This window comes from Pelodiscus sinensis, chromosome 2 (genome assembly GCF_049634645.1).
Source record: "Pelodiscus sinensis isolate JC-2024 chromosome 2, ASM4963464v1, whole genome shotgun sequence".
Lineage (NCBI taxonomy): Eukaryota > Metazoa > Chordata > Testudines > Trionychidae > Pelodiscus > Pelodiscus sinensis.
In genome coordinates, this window is record NC_134712.1 from 127,103,805 (window position 1) to 127,128,416 (window position 24,612).

The following is a 24,612-nucleotide window of genomic DNA, read 5'->3' on the forward strand; positions in this document are numbered from 1 at the left end:
ACAAAACAAAATCATAGGACAGCTTATTCACCATATGGAGAAAGGAAGTGTCAGACAATGAGACTGCAAAAAATAGCCTGCTATAATATTCTCCCAGTTATGTTTTTGGATTAGTATGTACTTGTGTCTTTTTCTAGTGCTTTCATTTTTCTCCTTTTATATTTCAAATATTTTGATGGAAATACCTTACAATTGAATGAAAGAAAGGTGATAGGTAAATGGGATTTTTATAAGAATCCAGGCTGTTTCTTTAGTCAATATGCAGAATGATACAGCATTAGAAGCTGTCAAAAAATGTGTCTCTTTATTTCTTCCATCACACCATATGCTGTCTGCACTGGGCCCTAAGTGCTGAAATCCAGAGAAAGCATCTGTTGTGAAATTACTCAATTCATTAGTCATGAGACTGGGAAATGTGCAGTATGTACACCAGAGACTTTTAAGAGTTTCTAATCATGTAGGTCAAACAGGATTCCTGTTCTACATTACTTAGTGAGTTAGTGTATATTAGGTATTTTAAATGTGTCTCACAGTTTAGTAGCTAACCTTGTTCTGCAAATCTAGAAATATCCTACATGTACAGGAGAGTGGAAATTCTGTAAAAGAGAAATGAGATTGGATTGGTGTTTCATGGGCCTGCATGACATTCAGGCTATGTCTAGACTGCAGGCTTCTTGCACAAGAAGCTTTTTTTGGAAGCGATCTTCTGAAAAAATGTCTTGTGAAAGAGCACATCCACACACAAAAGCACATCGAAAAAATCATGTACTTTTTCGAAAGAGAGCATCCAGACTGATTGGATGCTCTCTCACATAAAAGGCTACCTGCAACCACTTCAGCCAGGGCTTTAGGTCACCAGTTGCTTCCAAGTGCTGGTGCTGGAGCCTTGCAGAAACACGCACTTAAAGGGACCCCTCTGGACAGCCGTTTCTCTGATTCTGCTGCATGCTTGCTACCTCTTCAAAGGACAGCAAAGCTCTCACATTGCCTGCTGTGGTTGCCCTGTTCTTTTTCGGATGCCACAGCTTTGTTCTTTGTGCCATGGAGCTGCCCCTCGGCATTCAATGGCACCACACGACCATGCTTCAGTTTTTGCAGCACTTACTGCCAGCTGCCTTCCTGGTCCTGCATGACCTGGACTCCGAGCTTATTCTGGGGACCCTCTCTTCAGCTGCTCCACTCTGGCAACCGCACAGTGGAGAGGCATTTTTGGGGGCTTGACACCAGTTTGGACTGGTGGGACCGGCTGGTCCTGGAGCAGTGGCTCCAAAACTTCCGCATGCGGAAGGCCACCTTTTTGGAGCTATGTGCCTGGCTCGCCCCCACCCTTCAGAAATATGACACCCACCTGCAGTCCGCCATGCCCCTGGAGAAGCAGGTTGCAATCACCCTCTGGAAGCGCACCACCCTCTACAGCTACCAGCTGGTGGGCAACCAGTTTTGCATGAGGAAGTCCACCATCCTCCTCATGGAAGTAAGGAGCTCTTGGGATGCAGTCCCTGGAGGAAGGTGGGGAGAGTGTTCCAAGGAATGGGGTAGGTGTCCACACTCCACCAGGGACTCAGCCATCCACCTATATGCAAGCCTTATTTTTTTAACTTTTAGCCATTATAGCATGAAAATGAAAGGACAATCAGACCTAAGAAAAGTAATGGCAGTATTAAAGATTAAAAGACAAAACAGGTGCATTTTGACACTTTCAAAACACAAACAATTTCTATTTTGATATATCAATCTTCAAAGAAGGGATATAGACCAGAGCCTTAGCACCAGCTGAACATCTCGCCTGACAGATCTACAGATGGGACAAATCTAAAGTATAAGAGAACTGATGACGAGTTGGTAGCATAGGAGTGACTATGTTAACATTCATGTTTAAGCTTCTGAGCATGCACCATGTATCAGAGGGGTAGCCATGTTAGTCTGAATCTGCAAAAGCGACGAGGAGTCCTGTGGCACCTTATAGACTAACTGAAGTGTAGGAGCATAAGCTTTCGTGGGCAAAGACCCACTTCGTCAGATGCATGTCACCATGTTACCTAAATTAGTTCAGAACCCTGATATGCTTCAGACTGAGTTGAATATTCTCAGAGTTAAATAAAAGAACAGTGCCTTTCTTTTCAGCCTTGGTTCAAAAACGCTGTCATCCTATGGAGTAAGCTAACAAATTCATTCCAACAATATTGGACTACAGGCAGTCCCTGGGTTACATGGATCCAACTTACATCAGATCCCTACTTACAAACGGGGTGAGGCAACCCCGCACTAGCTGCTTCCCCCCAGCAGACCAGGGAGACACGGAGCGGCTTTTCTCAGCAGACACCTCAGCTTGAGAATAAAGGACTGAGGGAAGTGAGGTGTGGGAGAATAAAACTGAGCTCTGGAGAAATGTTTAGCTAGAGTTTCCCCTACAAGATGTACCAGTTCCGACTTACATACAAATTCAACTTAAGAACAAACCTACAGTCCCTATCTTGTACGTAACCCAGGGACTGCCTGTATTCAGAAAAGCCAAACTGTAAGCAAGGGCTCAAAGTAAAAATCTAGCTTTGCCTCCAAGTATCTGATAGCGAAAGAGACCAAAAGATTACACATTTCTTAATATAAGGACCAGGGAAGTCATAGAACTTCCTTATTACATTGCTTCCTTAATTTTAATATTTTCTTAGAAGCTGGTGGCAATATCTTTAAACATGGGTGTTTATGGTTAGATATTTCAGTACATATTTATTTACATAGAAGTCACTGGGAGGAGCTATGTATGTTCAGCATCTCTGAAAATCAGGTCGCTTCTACTATAGTGTTTAAATGTGAATTTACATAACTAACTTTAAGCATCAACATTTTCATATTTTGGCTGTTGGTATTTTGATAATACAAAGCAATGTTTTTAGCCAAGGGTATTATAAAGAAGTCTAATATAATTGGAGACTGATTTCTATCAGAGAATCTTTTAGTAAAAGAGGAAACTAACTGAAAAAGTGCATTCACAAATTTTTACTGGAATACATAACAATCTGATACAAAATCCCTAAAAAAAGTTAATAGTGAATGTTTCAAAATAACTGGCTACCTATAGGTTCCAATTCATTGCAATCTCACATGGTATTTGTAAAATTTAAAACACGTTTCAGTCATATTCTGATATCTTTAAGATCTTATTTCTAGACCTTATTAATGTGGTGAAAGAGCTTAATATTCCCCCCAATCTCTATCTTAAAACATTATTGTCAAATCACATGGAGGATGCTTTCATGGGAGTGTACTCTTTGACTCTGATTGATTAATATAAAAAATGAAAATGGTTGTAAGTATTTGAAATTAAAGATTCTAGATAATTGACGAAGTGGATATAGAGTTTCCTCTGAGAGTTAGTATCTTTGTGAGAGGAGAATATTGTATATCCATTGATGTAATACAGAACATAAATAAGACTGGTAAATTCAGTAGAACACTTGACCATCTTCAGAAAATAGACAAAACTGAATAGTAGGATATGTTACATCTGCTGTTGACAGGAGAGCTTTGATGTGCACCCAGTCTGTCAACAGAGGGAGCAAGTTTAAACATCCTTTCACAACTTTTTTTTTGCGACTTCTATTTGTTGACATTAGTTTCCTCAGCAAAACTCAGCACTATAGATATACCTCTGTGACTGAATATTCAGTGAACTCTTCACTGAATTCACAGCACAGCTGAGTAAATTCCAGAGAGGTCCTTCCTTCTTAGTGAAAACCACTATAGGCTTTGAGCATTGAGCTTCCAGGGTCTGTGAGAGCAAGGGATCATCAGTTGGACAATGTCACACGAGATATATTTCCTGGATACTACAGTTCAAACAAGTGATGGTCACATAATCACCACCCTATACCAGGGTATGTCTACACTACTCCGCTAGTTCGAACTAGCGGGGTAATGTAGGCATACCGCAATTGCAAATGAAGCCCAGGATTTGAATTTCCCGGGCTTCATTTGCATAAGCGGGGCGCCGCCATTTTTAAATCCCCGCTTGTTTGAACCCCGTGCCGCGCGGGCACGAACTAGGTAGTTCAAACTAGGCTTCCTAGTTCGAACTACCGTTACTCCTCGTGGAATGAGGAGTAACGGTAGTTCGAACTAGGAAGCCTAGTTCGAACTACCTAGTTCGTGCCGCGTGTAGCCGTGCGGCACGGGGTTCGAACGAGCGGGGATTTAAAAATGGCGGCACCCCGCTTATGCAAATGAAGCCCGGGAAATTCAAATCCCGGGCTTCATTTGCAATTGCGGTATGCCTACATTACCCCGCTAGTTCGAACTAGCGGGGTAGTGTAGACATACCCCCAGAAATTTACTGATTGCTATACTTACCATCATGCCTCCAACTTTCATTCAGGACACATCATGTGATCCATTATCTATAGCCAAACCCTAAGGCACAACCACATTTGCTCCAATCCCTCAGACAGAGACAAAAACTTATAGGATTTCTGTCCAGTATTCTTAAAATTATAATACCTAGTTGGGGAATTGAAGAAATAGATTGAGAGAGCCAGCTGGGTATTCAGAAGTCCCTTACTATAGGAGAGAACCAATAAAAAAGCCACAGAACCCCACTGACCATTACCTACAGCCCCCCAGCTAAAAGCTCTCCTATACATCATCAAGGATCTACAACCTATCCTGGATGATCATCCCTCACTCTCACAGACCTTGGGAGACATGTACAGACAGCCCCTTTACCTGAAACAAGTTATCCATACTAGCTACACAGCACACCACAGAAACACTAACGCAGGAACCACTTCCTGCAATAAACCCTATTGCCAACTTTGTCCACACATCTACTCTAGTGACACCATCACAGGATCTAGTCACATAAGCTACACCAACAGAGGCTCTTTCACCTGCACATAAACAACTGTGAAATACGCTGTTATGTGCCAGCAATTCCCCTCTGCCATATATGTTAGCCAAACCAGATTGTCTCTACACAAAAGAATAAATTGTCACAAATCAGACTTCAAGAACTGTAACATTCAAAAACCAATAGGAAAGCAGTTCAATCTCTCTGGACATAGAGACTTAAATGTTGCCATACTTGAGCAAGGAAACTTCTATAACAGACTGCAGCATGAAACTGATGAACTGGAATCCTCCTTTTCCTTCTACACTTCAGAACTATTTGTTGGAGAATGATGAGTCCATTATTACTATTTATTGAAATCCCAGTCCCCACTGTGAATAGATTCAGAACATTATATCTGAATTATCTGTTAGTCTAGCTCTGAACAGTCATACCCAAAAGTAAACACCTTATTTTATACCAGTTCTAACAGAGTAGGTTAATCCAGTTTTACACCAATGCTACTCCTGATTTCTACCAATGCAACTGAGATCAGAATCAGGACCTAATTTGGTATTAGGAATTGCCATCACATTTATGTTATGGCACACATAAAACTAACTAAAGAAGTTGCCTGAAAAAAGCTAATCTTCAGATACAGAGAGCAAACAAACAAACAAACAAAAAAGGAGACATTCAGTGAGTCCTCCACCTTGTGTAAAAGATGTGTGTGGTCAGACTAATCAACTACTATTGGATTAGAATTATCCTATCATGTCATCCTTATGCCACTGAACAAAGTGGACCATGCCATCCAAATATTCATTCACTCTTCCCCCCCCAAAAAAGCCTACAAAATCTATATAGCCTCATTGTTTGTTTTGAAGGTTTTTGTTACATAAGTAAAGATTTTCTTGTTCCCTCCGTTTTTGTTCCCTCCAAGGGAAGTCTAGACTGCACAGCTATTCTGAGATAGCTTATTTCAAAATAGCACGTCGAACACTACAGGGAAGCCTCAAAATTAGTCCAAAGCAGGCTTCCCTAATGTGGTGATGCTATCTCGATTTAGAGCCCCAGGAGGCACTGGGGAGAAATAACTTAGAATGGCCCTGGTGAAGGGCTATTTGGAGATAACAGCGGTTGAGTGTGTACACACACCTTATTTCAAAAGAGCTATTTTGGAATTGGCATTAGTCCTCATAGAATGAGGTTTACAGATTTCAGAATAAGCCATTCATTATTTTGAAATTATTTCAAAATAATGGAATGGCTCAGTAGACTCTCGCATTTTTCAAAATAATGTTTGTTATCTCGAAATAACAGTGCAGTGTAGATGCACCCTAAGGTGCTACAGGTCTACTCATCCATTTGTCGTTTTTTAGGGGGGTTTTTTACAATTGCACTGTGATTCTGGAATGTTGTTTGCAATGATTCTCTCCATATAACGTTATTCATTAGTCTCTTAACAAGCACTCTTGCCAACATTAGCCTGACTTCAGCAAACCAGTAAGCATCAATTGAACTTAAACAGCCCAGTAACTCCATCTTGGTCAGCAAAGTATTTGATTGTAAGCAGGTGGGTATTCTCGAAATTACGTACATGCTGAAGTACTTTGATGAGCAGGAAGAGGACTGTTCATGTCATGTGCCTAAAGTTCACTATGACTGTGTCTAGACTGGCCAGTTTTTCTGGAAAATCAGCCGCTTTTCCGGAAAAATTTGCCAGCTGTCTACACTGGCTGCTTGAATTTCCGCAAAAGCACTGACTTCCTACTGTAAGAAACCAGTGCTTTTTGCGGAAATACTATGCTGCTCCCATTCGGGCAAAAGTCCCTTTTGCGCAAAACTTTTGCGCAAAAGGGCCAGTGTAAACAGCTGAGATTTGTTTTCCGCAAAAAAGCCCCGATCGCGAAAATGGCGATCGGGGCTTTTTTGCACAAAAGCGCGTCTAGATTGGCCACGGATGCTTTTCCGCAAAAAGTGCTTTTGTGGAAAAGCGTCCGTGCCATTCTAGACGCTATGTTCCAAAAATGCTTTTAATGGAAAACTTTTCCATTAAAAGCATTTCCAGAAAATCATGCCAGTAGACATAGCTTATGTGTTTACGTGTTTTACTATTCCCAGGCTTCTGTATATTACAGTTTGTAATGCAGAATCATCTACAAGCCCAAAACACAATCAGAACCTTCTTTTTTGCTTGACAGTAAAAGTCTTTATCTGCCCCACAAAAAGCAAATCTAAAGAGACAAAAGAGAGAAAACGTTGTAGAAATATGATTATCCCACTATTTACAGAGAGGGAACTGAGTCACAGAGAGATTAAGTGACTTTCCTATAGTCATACTGTGTGTCTCTAGCAAACTGAAAATTTGAAGTTAGACCTTGTGAGTCCCAGGGCCATCCTTCCATTTTAGTGTTTTCAAAATCTATTTTAATAAGCTTGGATCAAAGAATCATAGAATCATAGAAGACTAGACTGGAAGGGACCTGAAGAGATCATCAAGTCTGGTCCCCTGCCCTCATGGCAGGACCAAGCACAGTCTATATCATCCCTGATAGATGTCTTTATAACCTGCTCTTGAATATCTTTTACCTGTTCAGTTCTATTTCCCAGATATTACAGAGAAATGAAATTAAATGGTCAGCCATTATGCATTCAAAGATTCCAGTAGGTTTTCCGTCTCACACAGACCTACCATTTTTCACTATTGCCAAAGCTTATTGAAATTCTTTGTGAGTAGGAAGATGGTTATTCTGCATTAGCTGGTGTTTCACACAAGCAAAAAGTGGATTTTTTTTCCCAATGACTATTTCATGATTAAGTTGGCTGTTGAAATGTTTATGCCATCAGTGCCTAATGGATACTTTGTCAGTAAGCAATTTTTTGTAGATTTGAATATTATGGGCAGATTAGTGATCAGAAAAGACACATTTGTCCTTTCCAGAGAAAAAAAGGGTAGCCACTACCATGCTCAATGAGGATATCCTCTAGTGCTGTACCAGAGTATAATTTGCTTAAGTCCTGCAATGGCAGAGTTGTAGCAAGCAGGTGGAGCAGACCGTCATTCAAGCTTTTCTTTGTTTCCCAGCTTAACTTAATTTTAGTGTTAGAATGTTTCAAGAAGTAATGTAGTATTTAATTGATGTTATTCATAAATATTGGTATTCTGTTTTTCAGTCGTATGTTATTGTAGAGCTGGCTGGGAATTTTTAAAATTTTTCATCAAAAATGCTGATTTGTAAAAGATGAAACTTTTCACAGTAAAGGATCAAGTTTTAATGACTTTCTTTACTTGGAAAAGCTGTTGAAATCATTTTGAAATTTAAGTTGTAGTGCACTTTAAAAAAAATCCAAAGTGAACATTTCACTTGACCAAAATTGACTTTTTCTGAGGGGAGAGAGGGAAGGAATTTTAGTTTGAAAAAAGTTGGCATTTTGTCCTTATTCAGGAAGAGAAAAAATGTCAAAATCTCAAAATTAGTCATGGGATGTAAAAACTAATTTATGCCAGCTCTAGTGTTGAGCTAATTTACTCGCAGTGTCTTGGCTAGAGTAAATAGAAACAATATTTCTTACATGTCATGTTTCATTGGAACATTAGGATTCCAATCTACTGATAACTGTCTCTCCCTGCAGATTTCTCTATAAGATAAAGACCTAAGTAACAATATTTAAGTTCAGATAGGACTGTGTGAGGAAACAGCTTTTCAACAGCAGCCGTATTGGGCACAGATTGCTTGTTACAAAAGTTGTAAGTTTTTTAAGCTGAAGGGATATAAAGAAGTAAAATCTATTTGTCTGACCTTTTGCCCAACATAATGTACATAAGAACATAAGAACATAAGAACGGCCGTACTGGGTCAGACCAAAGGTCCATCTAGCCCAGTATCCTGTCTACCGACAGTGGCCAACACCAGGTGCCCCAGAGAGGGTGGACCGAAGACAATGATCAAGCAATTTGTCTCCTGCCATCCCTCTCCAGCCTCAGACAAACAGAGGCCAAGGACACCATTTTATCCCCTGGCTAATAGCCTTTTATGGACCTAACCTCCATGAAATTATCTAGCTTCTCTTTAAACTCTATTATAGTCCTAGCCTTCACAGCCTCCTCTGGCAAGGAGTTCCACAGGTTGACTACACGCTGTGTGAAGAAGAACTTTCTTTTATTAGTTTTAAACCTGCTATTCATTAATTTCGTTTGGTGTCCTCTAGCTCTTGTATATGGGAACAAGTAAATAACTTTTCTTTATTCACCCTCTCCATACCACTCATGATTTTATATACCTCTATCATATCGCCCTCAGTCTCTTCTTCTAAACTGAAAAGTCCCAGACTCATTAGCCTCTCCTCATATGGGGCCCATTCCAAACCCCTAATCATTTTAGTTGTTCTTTTCTGTAACTTTCCTAATGCCAAAATATCTTTTTTGAGAGTAGTTCAAGTTTGTGATGGATTCTCCAATATTGAATTTTTTAAAATCAGGATTGGATGTGTTTCCTTTGTTCCAGGAATTATTTTGGGGAAGTTCTATACACTGTGATATACAGGTCAGAGTGGATGCTCACAATGATCCATTGAACAATTGACTTTTTAGCAAGCTGGCAGTTCCGAAATATAAGACAAAAATCATTTGTGTTTGTACCAAGCCCAGAATTTTTTTGCAAATAAAAAAAAAGTCACAAAGGTTTTTATTTTTTGTTTCTGGGAAATTTTTAATCAAAGCACGGGAAAAGAAAGCTAGATTAAAAATAAGTAGGCTCAAGAAGTAGTGCTCCCAATAGTTTATTGGCTTTGGGTACTGCAGTTTGGTATGGGAGACTTTGCTCCGAATAGCCATTCTGGAGATTGACTTGAACCTAAGTCTGATCAAGATAGTTTGGGGCAGGTGTGCCCCAGAAAAGTGAAAAGCTTGATGGCTAGGGTACTTGCTGGGAAGGAGGAAATGTGGATTCATGTCCCTACTTACAGAACGTGGTTTTGAACTAAGGTCTCCCACATCTTAGTCAAGTCTCCTAGCTGTAGGTCCTCTTCTTTTGTGAATAGCACTTAGATCCTCTTGTGAATATAGCCTAAAAATAAAAAGGTTTCATTTGGACATTATTAAAAAATCCTGTTTTGTTCCAGTTGAAACTTTTTACCCCCAATGAACATAATTTCACAAAATAATTTGATTTATCTGAATCTGCAGGCTTTTAATGTGGAAGGGGATGTTAAACAAAACATTTTGCTTGAAAAATTGTCTGCTCTAAGTACAACATCAGCTTCTCAATTGCAATGTGGGTGTGTAGTGCAAGGCCAAATTTACTTCATTTGTCATTTCTGCCAGTCTTCCTCTGGTGCTGACAGCAGTAAGTTTTAAATTTTTAAAAGAATTATTTGGTCCTTTCCCCTGAACCTCCTCCTCAATCTCCCACTGCTAAAGTATAAACTAGCAGAAAGTTCATGTGATAGACTGGGAAATGTGTCTACTAGAGAAACATCATCTGAGCTCTAGGCCTGTCCACATACTGTACAGACTTTTTTCTCTTGGGCTCTGTCTAGACTGCACTATAAAATAAAAAAAAAAGATACGTAATTTGCGGTACACAAATTTTATATCTTTTTTCAATTTATTTAGAAAGAGGCTATTTAGAAATTTGGTGCATCTACACGTTGCCATATTTCAAAATAATGTGCTCATTCAAACCATCCCTTATTCGCCATAGAATGAGGTTCATAGGAGTGGTGAAAGAGCGCATCTGCTATTTTGAAAACTTTTCCAAAGTAGCGGATGCATTCCTTGGATTCGGCATTGCTATTTCGGGATACTGACCTCTGCTGCAGTTGATGTGGAGTCTGCTCCCGAGTCCCACATATCACTCCTGTCATCACCTTCCTCTCATTCCACACTGAAACTTAGATTTTTCAGGTAACAGATGTCAGTAACACTGGCACTTCAAACTAACGTCACCACATTCCACTGAAATGGAGATTCTGGAAAGCAGGTGAACAGACAAACAGAGAAGGGGTTAAAGTAATGTATTTGGATTGGCTAGCAACCTTCCAGACATGGGGGAATTGTTTCCCTTTCACTAGAGTCCTTCAGTCTCTTTACATTATTTTTGGTGCCATATAACACTTTAAAAGCTCCCTGGTTGACGGATGTGGCCGGAGGCTGAGATCTGCTGAGAGAACCATAATGTAATGAATAAAGGATCCTCAGTAAAGGACAGTGGTATAGATGTTAAGTTGAATATGGGATGATTTTTAGCAGTCTTGGAGCTTTTTTTATATCACTATTTATTTTCACCTCTAATCTGGGACGGGATTTGGAGAGGACATATGCATTTCTATTTGGATGATCCCTGGTTTTTAAGATTTTGCTATTCAAACCAGGCAAAAACTCAGTAACCACAGAGCAAAAGAGACATGAGGCTGGCATCCCTAGAACTGAATAATTGATTAATGCTGTATATAGTATGTGCATTAACAAGGGAAGCACACAAAGCCATCTTAACTGTTAAATAAATAAAGCTGTTAAAAGAAATGAATTTTCTGTGTTTCAAAATTGAAAGCATGCAAGGAACTTTAGTATTATGCAGTCCTTTCTTATGGCTCGTGTCAATAGAAGGCAACAAATAATAAGTAGGTTGGATGTTTGAGAGGGTATTAAAGTTTGAGAGTCAATAGTTTTTCTTTGTGACCTAAAAATATTCATTAATGGAAACCAACAAAAGAAATGTTTTGCATACATTTTGAAAGTATTGTTATTGAAACCAACAGTTTGAGTCAGGCATGTGCCATTTTCCCCTGTTGCAAATACCTGTATCAAACTAGAATCCTTTCCGAAAATAAGAATCAAGCAGACACATTAACTAAATACCTTCACACTGCACTTTATCACATTTTATTAATATCTGTGAATATTTGTATTCCTCTTTCTGAGGCACTGATTTTTTTAAGCACAAATCTTCACTGAAATCAGTTAAGGTTTCTACTTAAAAATCAATGGCACAGCATAGCAATTACAAAATGCCAAATTCCATGGTGATATAAATTGCATTTTTTTTTAAGATTCATAATTCTCAAAGAAGTATACAGCATGCTGTCCTAGAAGACCATTCATAGAACTGCTTTGCTGTCTATCAGGTCTCCACTGGAGTCTTTGTCTTTCTGGTACACGATATAAGTACACGATGGTTTCTGGTACAAGTTAGGCAGAAAACAACTCTGTTTCCCTGAAATCTCCCATACAAAATACAATGATTTCTTTTGCTGATTATCAGCACACAATTAAGAAGGAGCAGTCATACAAGTGAAGGATAGAGAGATGCCAAACAGATATTTTTGGAGCCAATAAAATGTCAAGGGACTTGTCCTGACAACTACACCATTATAATAGCATCATAATAGAAAAAAAAAAAACATTTGATACCTGTCAATGCTTATCTTTGCAAGCTTAAAATTCACTTTCATGAACATTTGTTTAAGCATACTTCCGTTGCTTGAACATTAGTGGTAAAGACGGCTGTCAAATGATTAATCATATGATTAATCATGAAGTTAAACAATAATAAAATGCCATTAATTTAAATATTTTCTACATTTTCAAATATATTAATTTCAATTACAATACAGAGTGTAGTGCTCACTTTATATTTTTTATTACAAATAGTTGCACTGTAAGACCTAAAAGAAATTAAGGCTGTCTATTAGTCATAGTTAATTTACATGATCAATTAAAAAATGCACCTCAAATGAGAAAAAAATCACAACTAATCAGTTTTATTCACACTATAGAACAACAGAATATCAATTAAACTGTATTAAGTATTTTCGATGTGTGTTTTTACATTTTCCATTATAATGCAGAATACAAAATGTACAATGCTCAGTTTGCATATTTTAAAATTATAAATATTTGAACTGTAGAAATGATAAGATACAGTATTTTTTCAATGTATTTCAAAAAAGTTCTCATACTGTGATCTCTTAATGTGAAAGAGCAATTTAAAATATACATTACATATCTGTGCTGAAAACCAAAACAATATAAAACTTTAGCGCTTACAAGTCCACTAAGTCCTACTTCTGGTTCAGCCAATCACAAAGGCTATGTTTATACTGCATTCCTCTCTCGAAAGAGGAATGCAAATGAAGCAGATGAAAAATTCAAATGAAGCGCGGAGTTACAAATCTCGCACTTCATTTGCATAATTGTGTCCGAATGCTTTTTTGAAAAAGGGTTTTTAGAAAAAAAAACACAGTCTAGATAGGGTTCTTTCAGAAAAAAAACCCCTTTTTTTTAAAGAACCCCTACTGCTCATTTTTTTCAGACTGTGGGGTTTTTTTTTCCCCGAAAAACCCTTTTTCAAAGAAGTGCTTGGACGCAGTTATGCAAACGAAGTGCGAGATTTGTAAATCCGCACTTCATTTGAATATTCGATCTGCTTCATTTGTATTCCTCTTTCAAGAGAGGAATGTAGTCTGGACGAGCCCAAAGAGAAATAATTTTTTTTACATTTGCAGAAGATAATGGTGCCCGCTTCTCATTTACAGTGTCACCTAGAAGTGAGGTAGAAATGTAGCCGTGTTAGTCTGGTGCAGCTGAAACACAGTGCTACACAGTCCTGTTTTTTGTTTCACCTAGAAGTGAGAACAGGCATTCCCACAGAACTTTTATATCAGGCATTGAAAGATATTTACATAGCAGATATGCTAACCATTCTTATGCCCTTTAGCCACTATCTCTTAGGACATCCTTCCATGCTGTTCATGCTCATTACAAAATAACATGTTAACAAAATTTGTGACTCAACTCAGTTGTAGGACTCCTGCTCTGTTTTACCCATATTCTGCCATATATTTCATGTTATAGTAGTCTCAGATGACATACCAGCACATGTTGGTTATTTTAAGAACATTTTCATAACAGATTTGATAAAACACAAACAAGGTACCGATGTGAGATTACTAATGATATCTATAAAAGCGACGAGGAGTCCTGTGGCACCTTATAGACTAACTGAAGTGTAGGAGCATAAGCTTTCGTGGGCAAAGACCCACTTCGTCAGATGCATGTAGTGGACTCCTCGTCGCTTTTGCAGATTCAGACTAACACGGCTACCCCTCGGATAATGATATCTATAGCACTCAGCCCAATGTAGAAGCAAGGGCATCATTTTGGGAGCGTAGCGGGGGCAACAGCCATGCGCTCCAGTATACGCTAGCTTTTCATCCCGTGCACTCGATGCTAAAGGAGTGAGAGGAAAGTGCTTGCCTTCCATGCATTCTTCTCACATCGGGCTGGTGAAGGGAGCTCACCAGCCAGGTGTGAGAAGAATACATCGGGGGCAAGCACTTGCCTCTCACTCCATTAGTGTCTGGGGAACAGGATGAAAAGTAAGCCACAAACCAGAGTGCATGGCTACTGTCTCCCCTACGTGCCCGAAATTTCACACTTGGGTATAAGAACCTGAAATGTCTTCCAAAATCTGAGAAGGATGCCGTGAAGATCATTCTTTCAGAAGTCTTAAAAGAGGAACTCTCTGATTTGGAAACTACAGAACCTGAACCACCAAAAGAGAAAAATCAATATTCTGCTAATGGCATCTGACTCAGATGATGAAAATAAAGATGTGTTGGTCTGCGCTGCATTGGATCCCAATCAAGCAGAAACCAGATGCATGTCCTTTGGAAGAGTGGCTGAAACGTGAAGGGATGTGTGAATATTCAATGCATCTGGCATTTTGCGATGCTGGCTACAACAATGTCATACAAAGACCAATTTTTCAATTCACCTAATAGAAATACTGTAATGCAATCTCTTTGTCATGAAAGTTGAACTTACAAATGTAGAATTATATACAAAAAATTGCATTAAAAATAAAACAATGTACAACTTTAGAACATACAATTCCATTCCAAGCTACTTCTTGTTCAGCCAATCAATCAAACAAGTTTGGTTATAATTTGCAGGAGATAATGCTGTTTTCTTCTTGTTTATAATGTCACCTGAAAGGAAACCATGTTGTTTACAGGTTCTGCTCAATAACAAACCAAAGTTGTGCAGAAAAATACATTTTCATCATCTGAGCAAGATGCCAGTAGCAGAAAGTTGATTTTCTTTTTGAGTGGTTTGGGTTCTCTAATTTCCACATTGGAGTCTTGATCTTTTAAGTCTTCTCAAAGCATGCTTCATATGCCATACCTTTTACATTTTGGACAGTACTTCAGATTCTTAAACCTTGGGTCAAGTGCTATATCTCTTTTTAGAAATATCACAATGGCACATTCTTTGTATTTTTTCAAATCTGCTGTGTGTTCTTAAAATGAACATGTTCTGGGGTCATCACCCGAGACTGCTAATATATGGCAGAATGTGACAAACACAGAGCAGGAGACATAGAATTCTTTGCCAAGGAGTTCAGTCACAGATTTAATTAGAATGATGGCCAAAGCATGAAAGGGCAAAGAAATATTTAGTATAGCTGATATGGAAATACCTTTCAATGCTAGCTACAAAAATGCCATGCAAACATCTGCTCTCAGGTGACATGGTAAATAAGAGTCAGGCAGCATTGTGTCCAATAAATTTAAATAAAATTTGTCTTAGCAATTGGCTGAACTAGAAATAGGACTGAGTGGACTTCTAGGCGGTAAAGATTTATATTAATTTTGTTTTTCATGCATTTATGTAAAATAGAAAAAGTCCCCTACTTTTCTAAGTTATACTTTCATAATAAAGAGTTTGCACTAAAGTACCTGTATGAGGCTAATTGAAAAATATGTTCTTTTGTTTATATTATTTTTATTACAAATATTTGCATTGAAAAATGATAAAGTAAGCACTGTACACTCTGATTTGTATTACAACACAGAATACAATTTATTTGAAAAAATGTAGAAACATATAAATATTTAATAATTTTCAATTAGTATTTAACATTATGATTAATCAAAATTGATTATTTAATTGCAATTAATTTTAGTTAATCACATGACTGAATTGCAATTAATTGACAGCCCTACGAGAAGTCCAACACAATAAGGCTGTAAATATAGCCAAAGCTAATTCATGTTTAAATTTGACTGTCTACGTGTAGGCAGGTTGTTGTTATGTTTACGTAATTCAAAAATCTGGTGTTAGTGCATTGACTTACAGTGCTTTTTTGTGGATTTTCACCCATTAAAACTGAGAACAACATTTCATATGATGAGACCTGAGTTCACCTACAGGAGAGGTGGTTGTTGAGGATTGTATGACATGAGTTTAAATGCACGAGTCTGATCCAGAGTCAACATAAGTAAGTGAGAATCTTTATTACGCTTTGCATCAGGCCGTAGGTAGGTGATGCGTGCTAATTGTCACTCTTTTCTATCACCACTGACTTTGGTTGTAGCTGTGGTCAGACTAGGCTGAGCTGAATTTTTTTTTTAAATATATTGGAACTGCTTACTTTACATCCTTCTACCAAAACCATTTTACTAACTATTGACAATGAATCAAAGAATTTCATAAATACAAAAACAAATAGAGAGAGGGAGGGAGAACATCTCTGTAATTACACTGTGGCTGAAAAATACAAAATTATATTGCACTGGAGTTCACAGAGTAATGCATTAATATGACTCATTGATTGTCGCGCACAGACGACAATATGATTTTTCATTGTTGGCATCTGATTGCTACAAAGGTCACTACAATTCTAACACTTCCCTTGATATGATAGCTTGGTTTCAGTCACATAGTTAAGGTGCTGATTTATTTTTTTTAATCTGCAGGTTTGGTATACATCAGTGTAAATGTGTCTTGCATTACAAATTTTTTTGTGCTGCGTTGCAGTTTTCTCAGTTGCCTACTCTTTTGCTGTTTTCCTTTACTACTGCATTATTGTGATTTATATTATGGTAGTAGCTAAGAACCTCAGATTAGTCCTGGACAGCAACATCCCTGCCATTTAACACTAGACTTGGCCTGAGAAGAGACTGCCAAATGTGACACATGCATTCTGAATCAGTGGTTTTATTTTATACCACTACATAGGCATAGCTTCCTTTTCATCTTTTTTAGTTCCTATAGAATTCACACACTTTCATCACTACGAAAATAAGGTTCAGTGCAAAGCTGTCTGTGTGCAGCTCCAGCTATGGTAAGCAAGGGGAAAGTTTCTAAGGCTATGTTTTGTGGTGGAGATAAAAAATAATACATCATCCCACCTCCTGATAATTTTGTTCACTATCCTTCAGTACTTTCTTCATGAAAGAAGAATAAAAGTATTTGAAACTACTGAAGTGTAACAAGTTTATTTGATAACTAGATAAAAAAGAATACTTGTTTTCAGACAGACACAAAAGTAATATATAAAACAGGATAAGAATGAATCATTCCTACCAGTACTGTACAATATCCTACAGCAACTCAGTATTATCAGCAAAATAGTACTAGTTTTTAAAACTTTATATCCTGATCCTTTCTCTCCGTCTCAAACTAACTGTGAGAATTTTGATGAACACTTTAATGTAATTTTATGTAATTTAATATTGGCATGTAAATCTCTTTTATAGGTCCCTTTAGATGGAATTTAATGCAGCAAAAATCTTGTCATCAGAAGGATTAATGTCTGCATTAGCATTTCTGCAATAAAATCTGAAGCTAAATCTTGGAGGCCACAGACAGCTCAAACTTGGATTCTACAGCTCTGCATTAAGTGCTGGAGTTTTTATTACTTGCTGTAGGAAAGCCTTTGCCAATGCTTACAAGGAACAGTTTATCCCTGCTTCTTTGGGTCCTGTTTGACGGAGGTCTCCTAACACCACTGCATCCACAACTACAGCAGACTTTAGAAGCAGAGCCAAGAGAAAATGTTGTCACAATGCCAGGGAGGAGGTCATCCTTCCAGAGGGTCAAACGAGGCTGGGTATGGAATCAGTTCTTTGTGCTGGAGGAATACATGGGCTCTGAACCCCAGTATGTGGGAAAGGTAAATTTTTCCTCTTTCTTTAAAAGCTGAATTGACAGCTAGATAGAAGTATAAGCTATAAATGTGTATATTTTAAGACTGCATGAATTTTTTCCATTCCCCTACCCTAACTTCCAAAAAGTTAACTTGAATCTTTTGGTGGTGTTATATTTCGTGTTTCTGATAGATCATATAAAATATGAATTTAAACACAGTTTTGCATTAAATTGAATCTCTGAAAGTTCCTCATTTTTCTGCATCTTAATAATAAATATCCCAAATTTGGTTTTCATACCTGCCACTGTATAAGCAAAGAAAACATTTAATCTTTAAATAAATACAATTTTTGTAATGTATAAGGATCTACAATTGAAGTAAATTATCATAAGAAATTATCATTTGTTTCTGTGCAGTTATACTAACTTATATAAGTGGAAAATGAGACTGTTTTGGTTAGAATACTAGAGTATAAACAGATTTTTTTAATCGACAAGTTTGTAACTAATTATATTCACATTGGACTAATTTTCATATCTTTTGCTTTGGACATAAAATAGATGTGGGAATTCTGAACATTTTGGTGTAATATTATAACTAAACATAGTGCAGGTCATCATTGGCTGTAAGATCAATCTCAGTGGTTGGATTTGAATCAGCTTTCATGGCAGAGGAGCAAGCATACTGCCCCTTCATCCACACTGAAGTACTGTATGTGTAAGCTAACATTTTTGTGACTGGTTACACATTAGGTTTTGACAAAAAACAGCTTTTGAGTTGTTAAGGACAAAACATACTGGCTACATCTACACTGGCCCCTTTTCCGAAAGGGGCATGCTAATTTTAAACTTCGTAATAGGGAAATCCGCGGGGGATTTAAATATCCCCCACGGGATTTAAATAAAGATGTCCGCCGCTTTTTTCCAGCTTGTAGAAAAGCTGGAAAAGAGCATCTAGACTGGCCCGATCCTCCAGAATAAAGCCCTATTCCGGAGGATCTCTTATTCCTATTTCAACATCTGTATGACGCATTTGAAATTAACCCAGTAATATTTTATCTAATTCACATTGTTCTCCTTTATTAAACATAAATTCTACTTTGACCATAGGACTTTACTCAGTGGAAGTAGAGGACAATTATTCATTCCTTGAATACCCAAAACTGCTACTGAAATGAGTGTTGCAATTTTGTTTGCAACAGAAATGCAGCATCATGCTTTGACACAGCTTATTACCACAGAGATTCTTTTCTATCTTTGTTTTAAATGTAAATGGTTCTGTCTATCTGTGGGATGAATACCACATTCTAACTGTAAGCTGAATAGCATTTAAAACAACTTCACCTCTCTACCATCTCTGCCACTAGTCAAGCCTCTCAGAACCAGGGAAGGAAGAGTAGAAGACCCAATAAAATCCACTGTGGACTGTGCTTTGCCAGTCTAAAGTGAAGTGGGATAAAATATTATAGCTTTAGGCTTTAATAAAATCCTAAAATAGAGAGACATAACATTTTGAAATGCAAAGCATATTTATTGAGTAGAAAACACAAAGGCTGTGTCTACACTGGCATCCCTTCCGGAAAAGGGCTGCTAATGTAGCACTTTTGAATAGGCAAATCCGCGGGGGATTTAAATATTCCTACTTTCAAGGAATAAGAGATCCTCTGGAAAAGGCTTTATTTTCCAGAGAATCACGTCTAGACTGGCGCTTTTCTCCGGCTTATCTCAAAGCTGGAAAAAAGCGGCAGCCATGTTAATGCAAATACCGCGGGGGATAGTTAAATCCCCCGCGGATTTGCCTATTCCAAAGTGCTACATTAGCATTCCTTTTCCGGAAGGGATGCCAGTGTAGACACAGCCAAAAGGTATCATGAGACTATTTGCAAATCCTCATTGCATTGGCAGTGAGCAAGATTTGTGCATCTTTTATTGGTCAAACCAAAAAATCCATTTTAGGTCATGGCTAGGATTTATAGATTAAACCATTCCTGTTTTTATGTAACCCTTCTGCCATGTGGGGCCATCAGCAGCCAGAGCCAGGTTCAATATCTATTTCAGGGTTTTCTTTCCATTCACCCAACACAGAGCTGGCTCAAGCCCCCACCTAATAATTTGATAAATTCACTGGGCATCTCTGAGATGCAGTGCTTCCCCCCTCCCCCCCAGAAAAAAAGTCTGAGAAACTATAAATTAAAAGGGAAGAAGTGATGTGGCATTAATGTGGGAAAACACCACAAACAGAGTTCATAAACAAAAGCCTCAGTAAAAGTCCCAAACCAAGTAGGTTGAGTAGTGTCCTTTTCCTCTCCAGTTCTTAAATCTGGAAATCTGAATGCCCTCTTCACATGCCCAACCCTTCTCTGTACCCCACTCACAATTGCTGCCTTTGGTCAGAGCAGACCCAGAATTCAGAGGTGTAAGCATGGATTTCACCTCGTAGCCTAAGTGAGGGAAGGTAAAGAGGCATCTTATTCACTCCACTGGTCACTCACCATCCACCTGCTCACTGGCCATTCATCTCATCTCTCTGATGCTGCCCTGCTGGTCATTCATTGCACCTTTTTGCCACCATTCTACTGGTTGCTGGTTGTGCTGCCTGCACTCTGCTGGCCACTTGTCACTTCTCTCTGTTGTTGGCTGCTCATCACACCTCTCTGCTGATATCCACTTCTTGGAGGTAATTTCTTCCCATCAATCTCAATTATTTCAGCTCCCAGAGATTTTAACTCTTAGCAAGCAGGGTAGAAGAAACACAACTCCCACACAATTGATATAAGAAAAGAGGCATCTAATGATACCTATGTAGCTCTGTTTTTTCATCTCTGTGTGTGTGTGTGGGGGGGGGGGGGGAATAGGTCAAACCAGTCCAGACGGGGGAAGCTTTATATCCTCATAACCACAATAACCTTCTCTCACCTCTTACCCCTAATTGGCCTCTGGAAGTGGAGCCCCTGCATTAGCAAGAGTCTTTCTGCTAAATGCGAGCCCTTTAATGTGGAACAATTTAGAACAGTCATACTTTTCAATATTCCCACAAAATTGTAAACATTGGTAATCCTATTTTAGCTATCCCTGAATTTAATACAAACATAACTGGTGTTGGGTCTCAAATTAAGCAAAATAGGAGCAAACTGTATTTACATATGCACACCCAAGATCTCTTCCCACTGCTAGCTAGCTGTAAGGGATGCATTCCTTCAGATCCTGCTTACATTTAATTCTGAAGATGTTTTTTAACTGATTCAAATTGATGAAAAGAGGAGCTCTTAATCACACCTAAGGGTATGGGTATAATTGCACTTTATGATAAATAATAACGATGCATCTTGTGTACTTAGTATACACTTCAAGGAAATATGCCTCTAGTGTGCCACTTGTATTGAAAAGATAAAAATCGAATATAAACGATATGCTTGTGGAACACAAAATGACTGAGAAATGGTAATGAATGCTTCGTTAATGTTAGAGTGGAAAACACAGATCTGTTTCCAGGACATGAAAACTGTTTCAGCCTATCATCTGTTCAAACAATGTAAGAGTCTACTTTATGCTTATTATCAATTACCTCTGTGCAGCAGAATTTTATCAGTCATAAGCATTTATCTCCAACAATCCACCTGAGATAATTGAATATGTTATTTTAACTGTTTTTTCTTTGCTTGATTTCCCTAAAGAATTAAAAGGTTATAGTTGGAAACCATGTGTGTGTGCATACATATATCAAACCGAAAGTATCTGTGTAGCTAGGATAAAGCTGTTCTTTAACTTTTTGAATTACTAGCATGTATGCACACCCAGCTGGGAAGAGGGTATTCAGAGATGTTCTCAAACTTCATGATATGAAACCTCTAGTAGAAAGACAAGGTGGGTGAGGTAATATCTATTATTAGACCAACTTTTTATTGGTGAGAGAGATTTTAAGCCACACAAAGCTCTTCAGGTCAGAGGAAGGTACTCAATATCACAGCAAACTGCAACAGATTCGTAGTATAAGTACTTGGCACATATTGTAAGAGACCATTCAAGTTAGAATGGCCTGATAGCACCTCTGCTTCCATAGGACAAAAAAGAGGGGGCTAGTGGGTTACAGATTCTATAATATGCCATAAATCCAGTGTTAATGTTCAGTCCATGATTTTTTGTATCTAGAAGAGTAATAAGTTTAAGCTCCTAGGCTCGTCTTTTGAAAGTGTTGTGCAGGATTTCTTTCAGGATGAGGACTCCGAGGTCAGATAGAGAGAGATCACTTTGCAGTTTTAATAATAAGTTATTCGGCATGGTTTGGCCCCATCACTAGGAACTCTCACACCCACTTCAACCACCTGGATGAAACTCCCACAGATTTCAATGGAAAAAAAACTTGTGCTGGAGGTGTGCAAACCACATCTCCAATTACAATTTAAATACTTAATCGGTGATGTACTTTCTTAGGTATCTGCCTCCTAGATAGAACTGGGATAATTGTTTGGTAGTTTAGATGCTTCTGTTCAATTAGAGCATGTCTACAGAGCAACCAGCCTGTGATTTGCTTCTCATGCTAGCTATAATCTGGCTAGACTGTTAAAAAGAGATGTCACAGCAATGAGAGCCACACAAGCAAGTATATTCTATGACAGCACTGGGATTAAAACTCAGAAGCTCCTAGCTCATGCTGCTATACTCAGGCCAGTTGACCTCTCCCACCATCCTTTAATAGTCAATAATGAAAAGTGGAGGCTTTTGAAAGTTTTGCATTCTGTTCATTGCATAAAGTGTGGGATACAAAACAGATTTGGCAGATCACAGGAGATTATGTGATGGAACTTTGTTAAGTGAAACTGTAGAAAAACTCCCGGTAGGAATTTAAATTTATTTTTTATGATACCCTTTGCAAGTTTATCTTTTGTATGAAGTTCATAAAGATGCAGTATCACCCGAATATACTGTAAAGACCCATGAGTTATACATAGACCTATTGTTGCTGCCCTTGTTCATCTAGTAGATTTGCTTCTTTGCATCAAGCAGTTTATGTGGAAAATTATAAACCAAGGTTTCTATCACAGCAACAATTTCTGCTAATATTTATATAGCTAATAATGACATAACATAGGTAGTGGTCAAACCAAATGAAACCTGAATTTAATTTGCTTCATGAAAGGACAAAAAAGTGGATTTATGATGAAAGGGAGATCAAGGTGAATTGGAAGGACAAACTCTTTGTGCTGGGAGCCACTTTCTAATAGAGGTAGAGGGGGTTACTCGGTGATCATTCCTGATGCGCTATGGAGATGTCACAAGTTGAGGCATCAGCAATCTAGGATGGTATAAAAATCAGTCATAGGTAGCAGAGTGTGTTGTGCATCAGAGGCAGGGGCGGATATAGGGCAGGGTGAGCGGGGACACTGCCCCGGGCCCCGCGCTTCAAGAAGCCCCGCGCATGCACCGTGTCAAAGGGGGGCCCCGTGAAATTGTGCTGCCTTGGGCCCCACAAAATCGTCATCTGCACCTGATGAGAGGGCTATTCAGTGCTTTTCCTGTGTGGCAGGAAGGCAACAGATCTTGTGACACAAACTGTTGGAGTATGTCTACACTAGCCCCCTAGTTCGAACTAGGGAGGCTAATGTAGGCATTCAAAGTTGCAAATCAAGCCCAGGATTTACATATCCCGGGCTTGATTTGCATCTTCCCGGCCGGTCGCCATTTTTTAAATTTACAAGTCCGGACTAACTGCCCGCGTCTACACATGACAGGGACCCGGTAGTTCCAATTAAAGCCCCTAAATTGAACTACCTGTTAAACCTCCTTAGATGCAGGCAGTTAGTCTGGACTTGTAAATTTCAAAAATGGCAACCGGCTGGGAAAATGCAAATCAAGCCCGGGATATTTAAATCCCAGGCTTCATTTGCAACTTTGAATGCCTACATTAGCCTCCCTAGTTCGAACTAGGGGGCTAGTGTAGACATACCCTTAGATGGTACTAGGGATGAACCTCTGGTTATGGTTATGCTGGAACCACCAGTCTAAGGATGTGTAGGACAGTGTTCACGGAAGTAAATTTAGATGTATCGAAAAAGTCTGTTTTGTCTATAGTAGCAGAGGGTTAGCCGTGTTAGTCTGAATCTGCAAAAGTGACGAGGAGTCCTGTGGCACCTTATAGACTAACAGAAGTGTTGGAGCATAAGCTTTCGTGGGCAAAGACCCACTTCATCAGAAGCATGTAGTGGAAATTTCCAGAGGCAGGTATAAATATTCAGGCCAGAATCAGGCTAGAGATAACGAGGTGGATCTTATCATGGAGGATGAGGCCCACTTCTAGTAGCTGATCTGGAGGTGTGAATTCCAAGAGAGGAGAAGCTGCTTTTGTAATTGGCTAGCCATTCACAGTCTTTGTTTAATCCTGAGTTGATTGTGCCAAACTTGAAGATGAACTGTAGCTCAGCAGTTTCTCTTTGAAGTCTGGTCCTGAAGTTTTTTTTTGCTGCAGGATGGCTACCTTTAGATCTGCAATTGTGTGTCCAGGGAGATTGAAGTGTTCCCCTATTGGTTTTTGTATGTTGCTATTCCTAATATCTGATTTGTGTCCATTGATTCTTTTACGTAGGGACTGTCCAGTTTGGCCGATGTTTATAGCAGAGGGGCATTGTTGGTGCATGATGGCATATATTACATTAGTAGATGTGCAGGAGACTGAACCAGTGACAGTATGGCTGATCTGGTTAGGTCCTGTGATGGTGTTGCTGGTGTATATATGTGGGCAGAGTTGGAATCGAGGTTTGTTGCATGGATTGGTTCCTGAGTTAGAGTTATTGTGATCATGATCTACAACCCATCCTGGACAATGGTCCCTCACTTTCACAGGCCTTGGGAGGCAGGC

General features: G+C 38.8%; 1 protein-coding gene and 1 long non-coding RNA gene across 2 annotated transcripts in view; one reads left to right on the forward strand and one right to left on the reverse strand.

Moving 5' to 3' along the window:
- CDH12 (cadherin 12) overlaps nucleotides 1-24,612 on the forward strand; it is a 785,724-nt gene that overhangs the window by 498,036 nt on the left and 263,076 nt on the right. Inside the window, exon 4 of the mRNA XM_075921427.1 lies at nucleotides 17,369-17,784. Within this exon, the coding sequence (XP_075777542.1) occupies nucleotides 17,554-17,784 (231 nt within the window). The 5' untranslated portion in view covers nucleotides 17,369-17,553. The remainder of the gene's footprint in view (nucleotides 1-17,368; nucleotides 17,785-24,612) is intronic.
- The window catches only part of LOC112547755 (uncharacterized), a 73,945-nt gene that overhangs the window by 28,245 nt on the left and 21,088 nt on the right, over nucleotides 1-24,612 (reverse strand). The window contains exons 2-3 of the long non-coding RNA XR_003091568.2: nucleotides 10,635-10,795; nucleotides 9,789-9,891 (exon numbers count right to left, since the gene is read on the reverse strand). This is a non-coding gene — a long non-coding RNA (uncharacterized LOC112547755). The remainder of the gene's footprint in view (nucleotides 1-9,788; nucleotides 9,892-10,634; nucleotides 10,796-24,612) is intronic.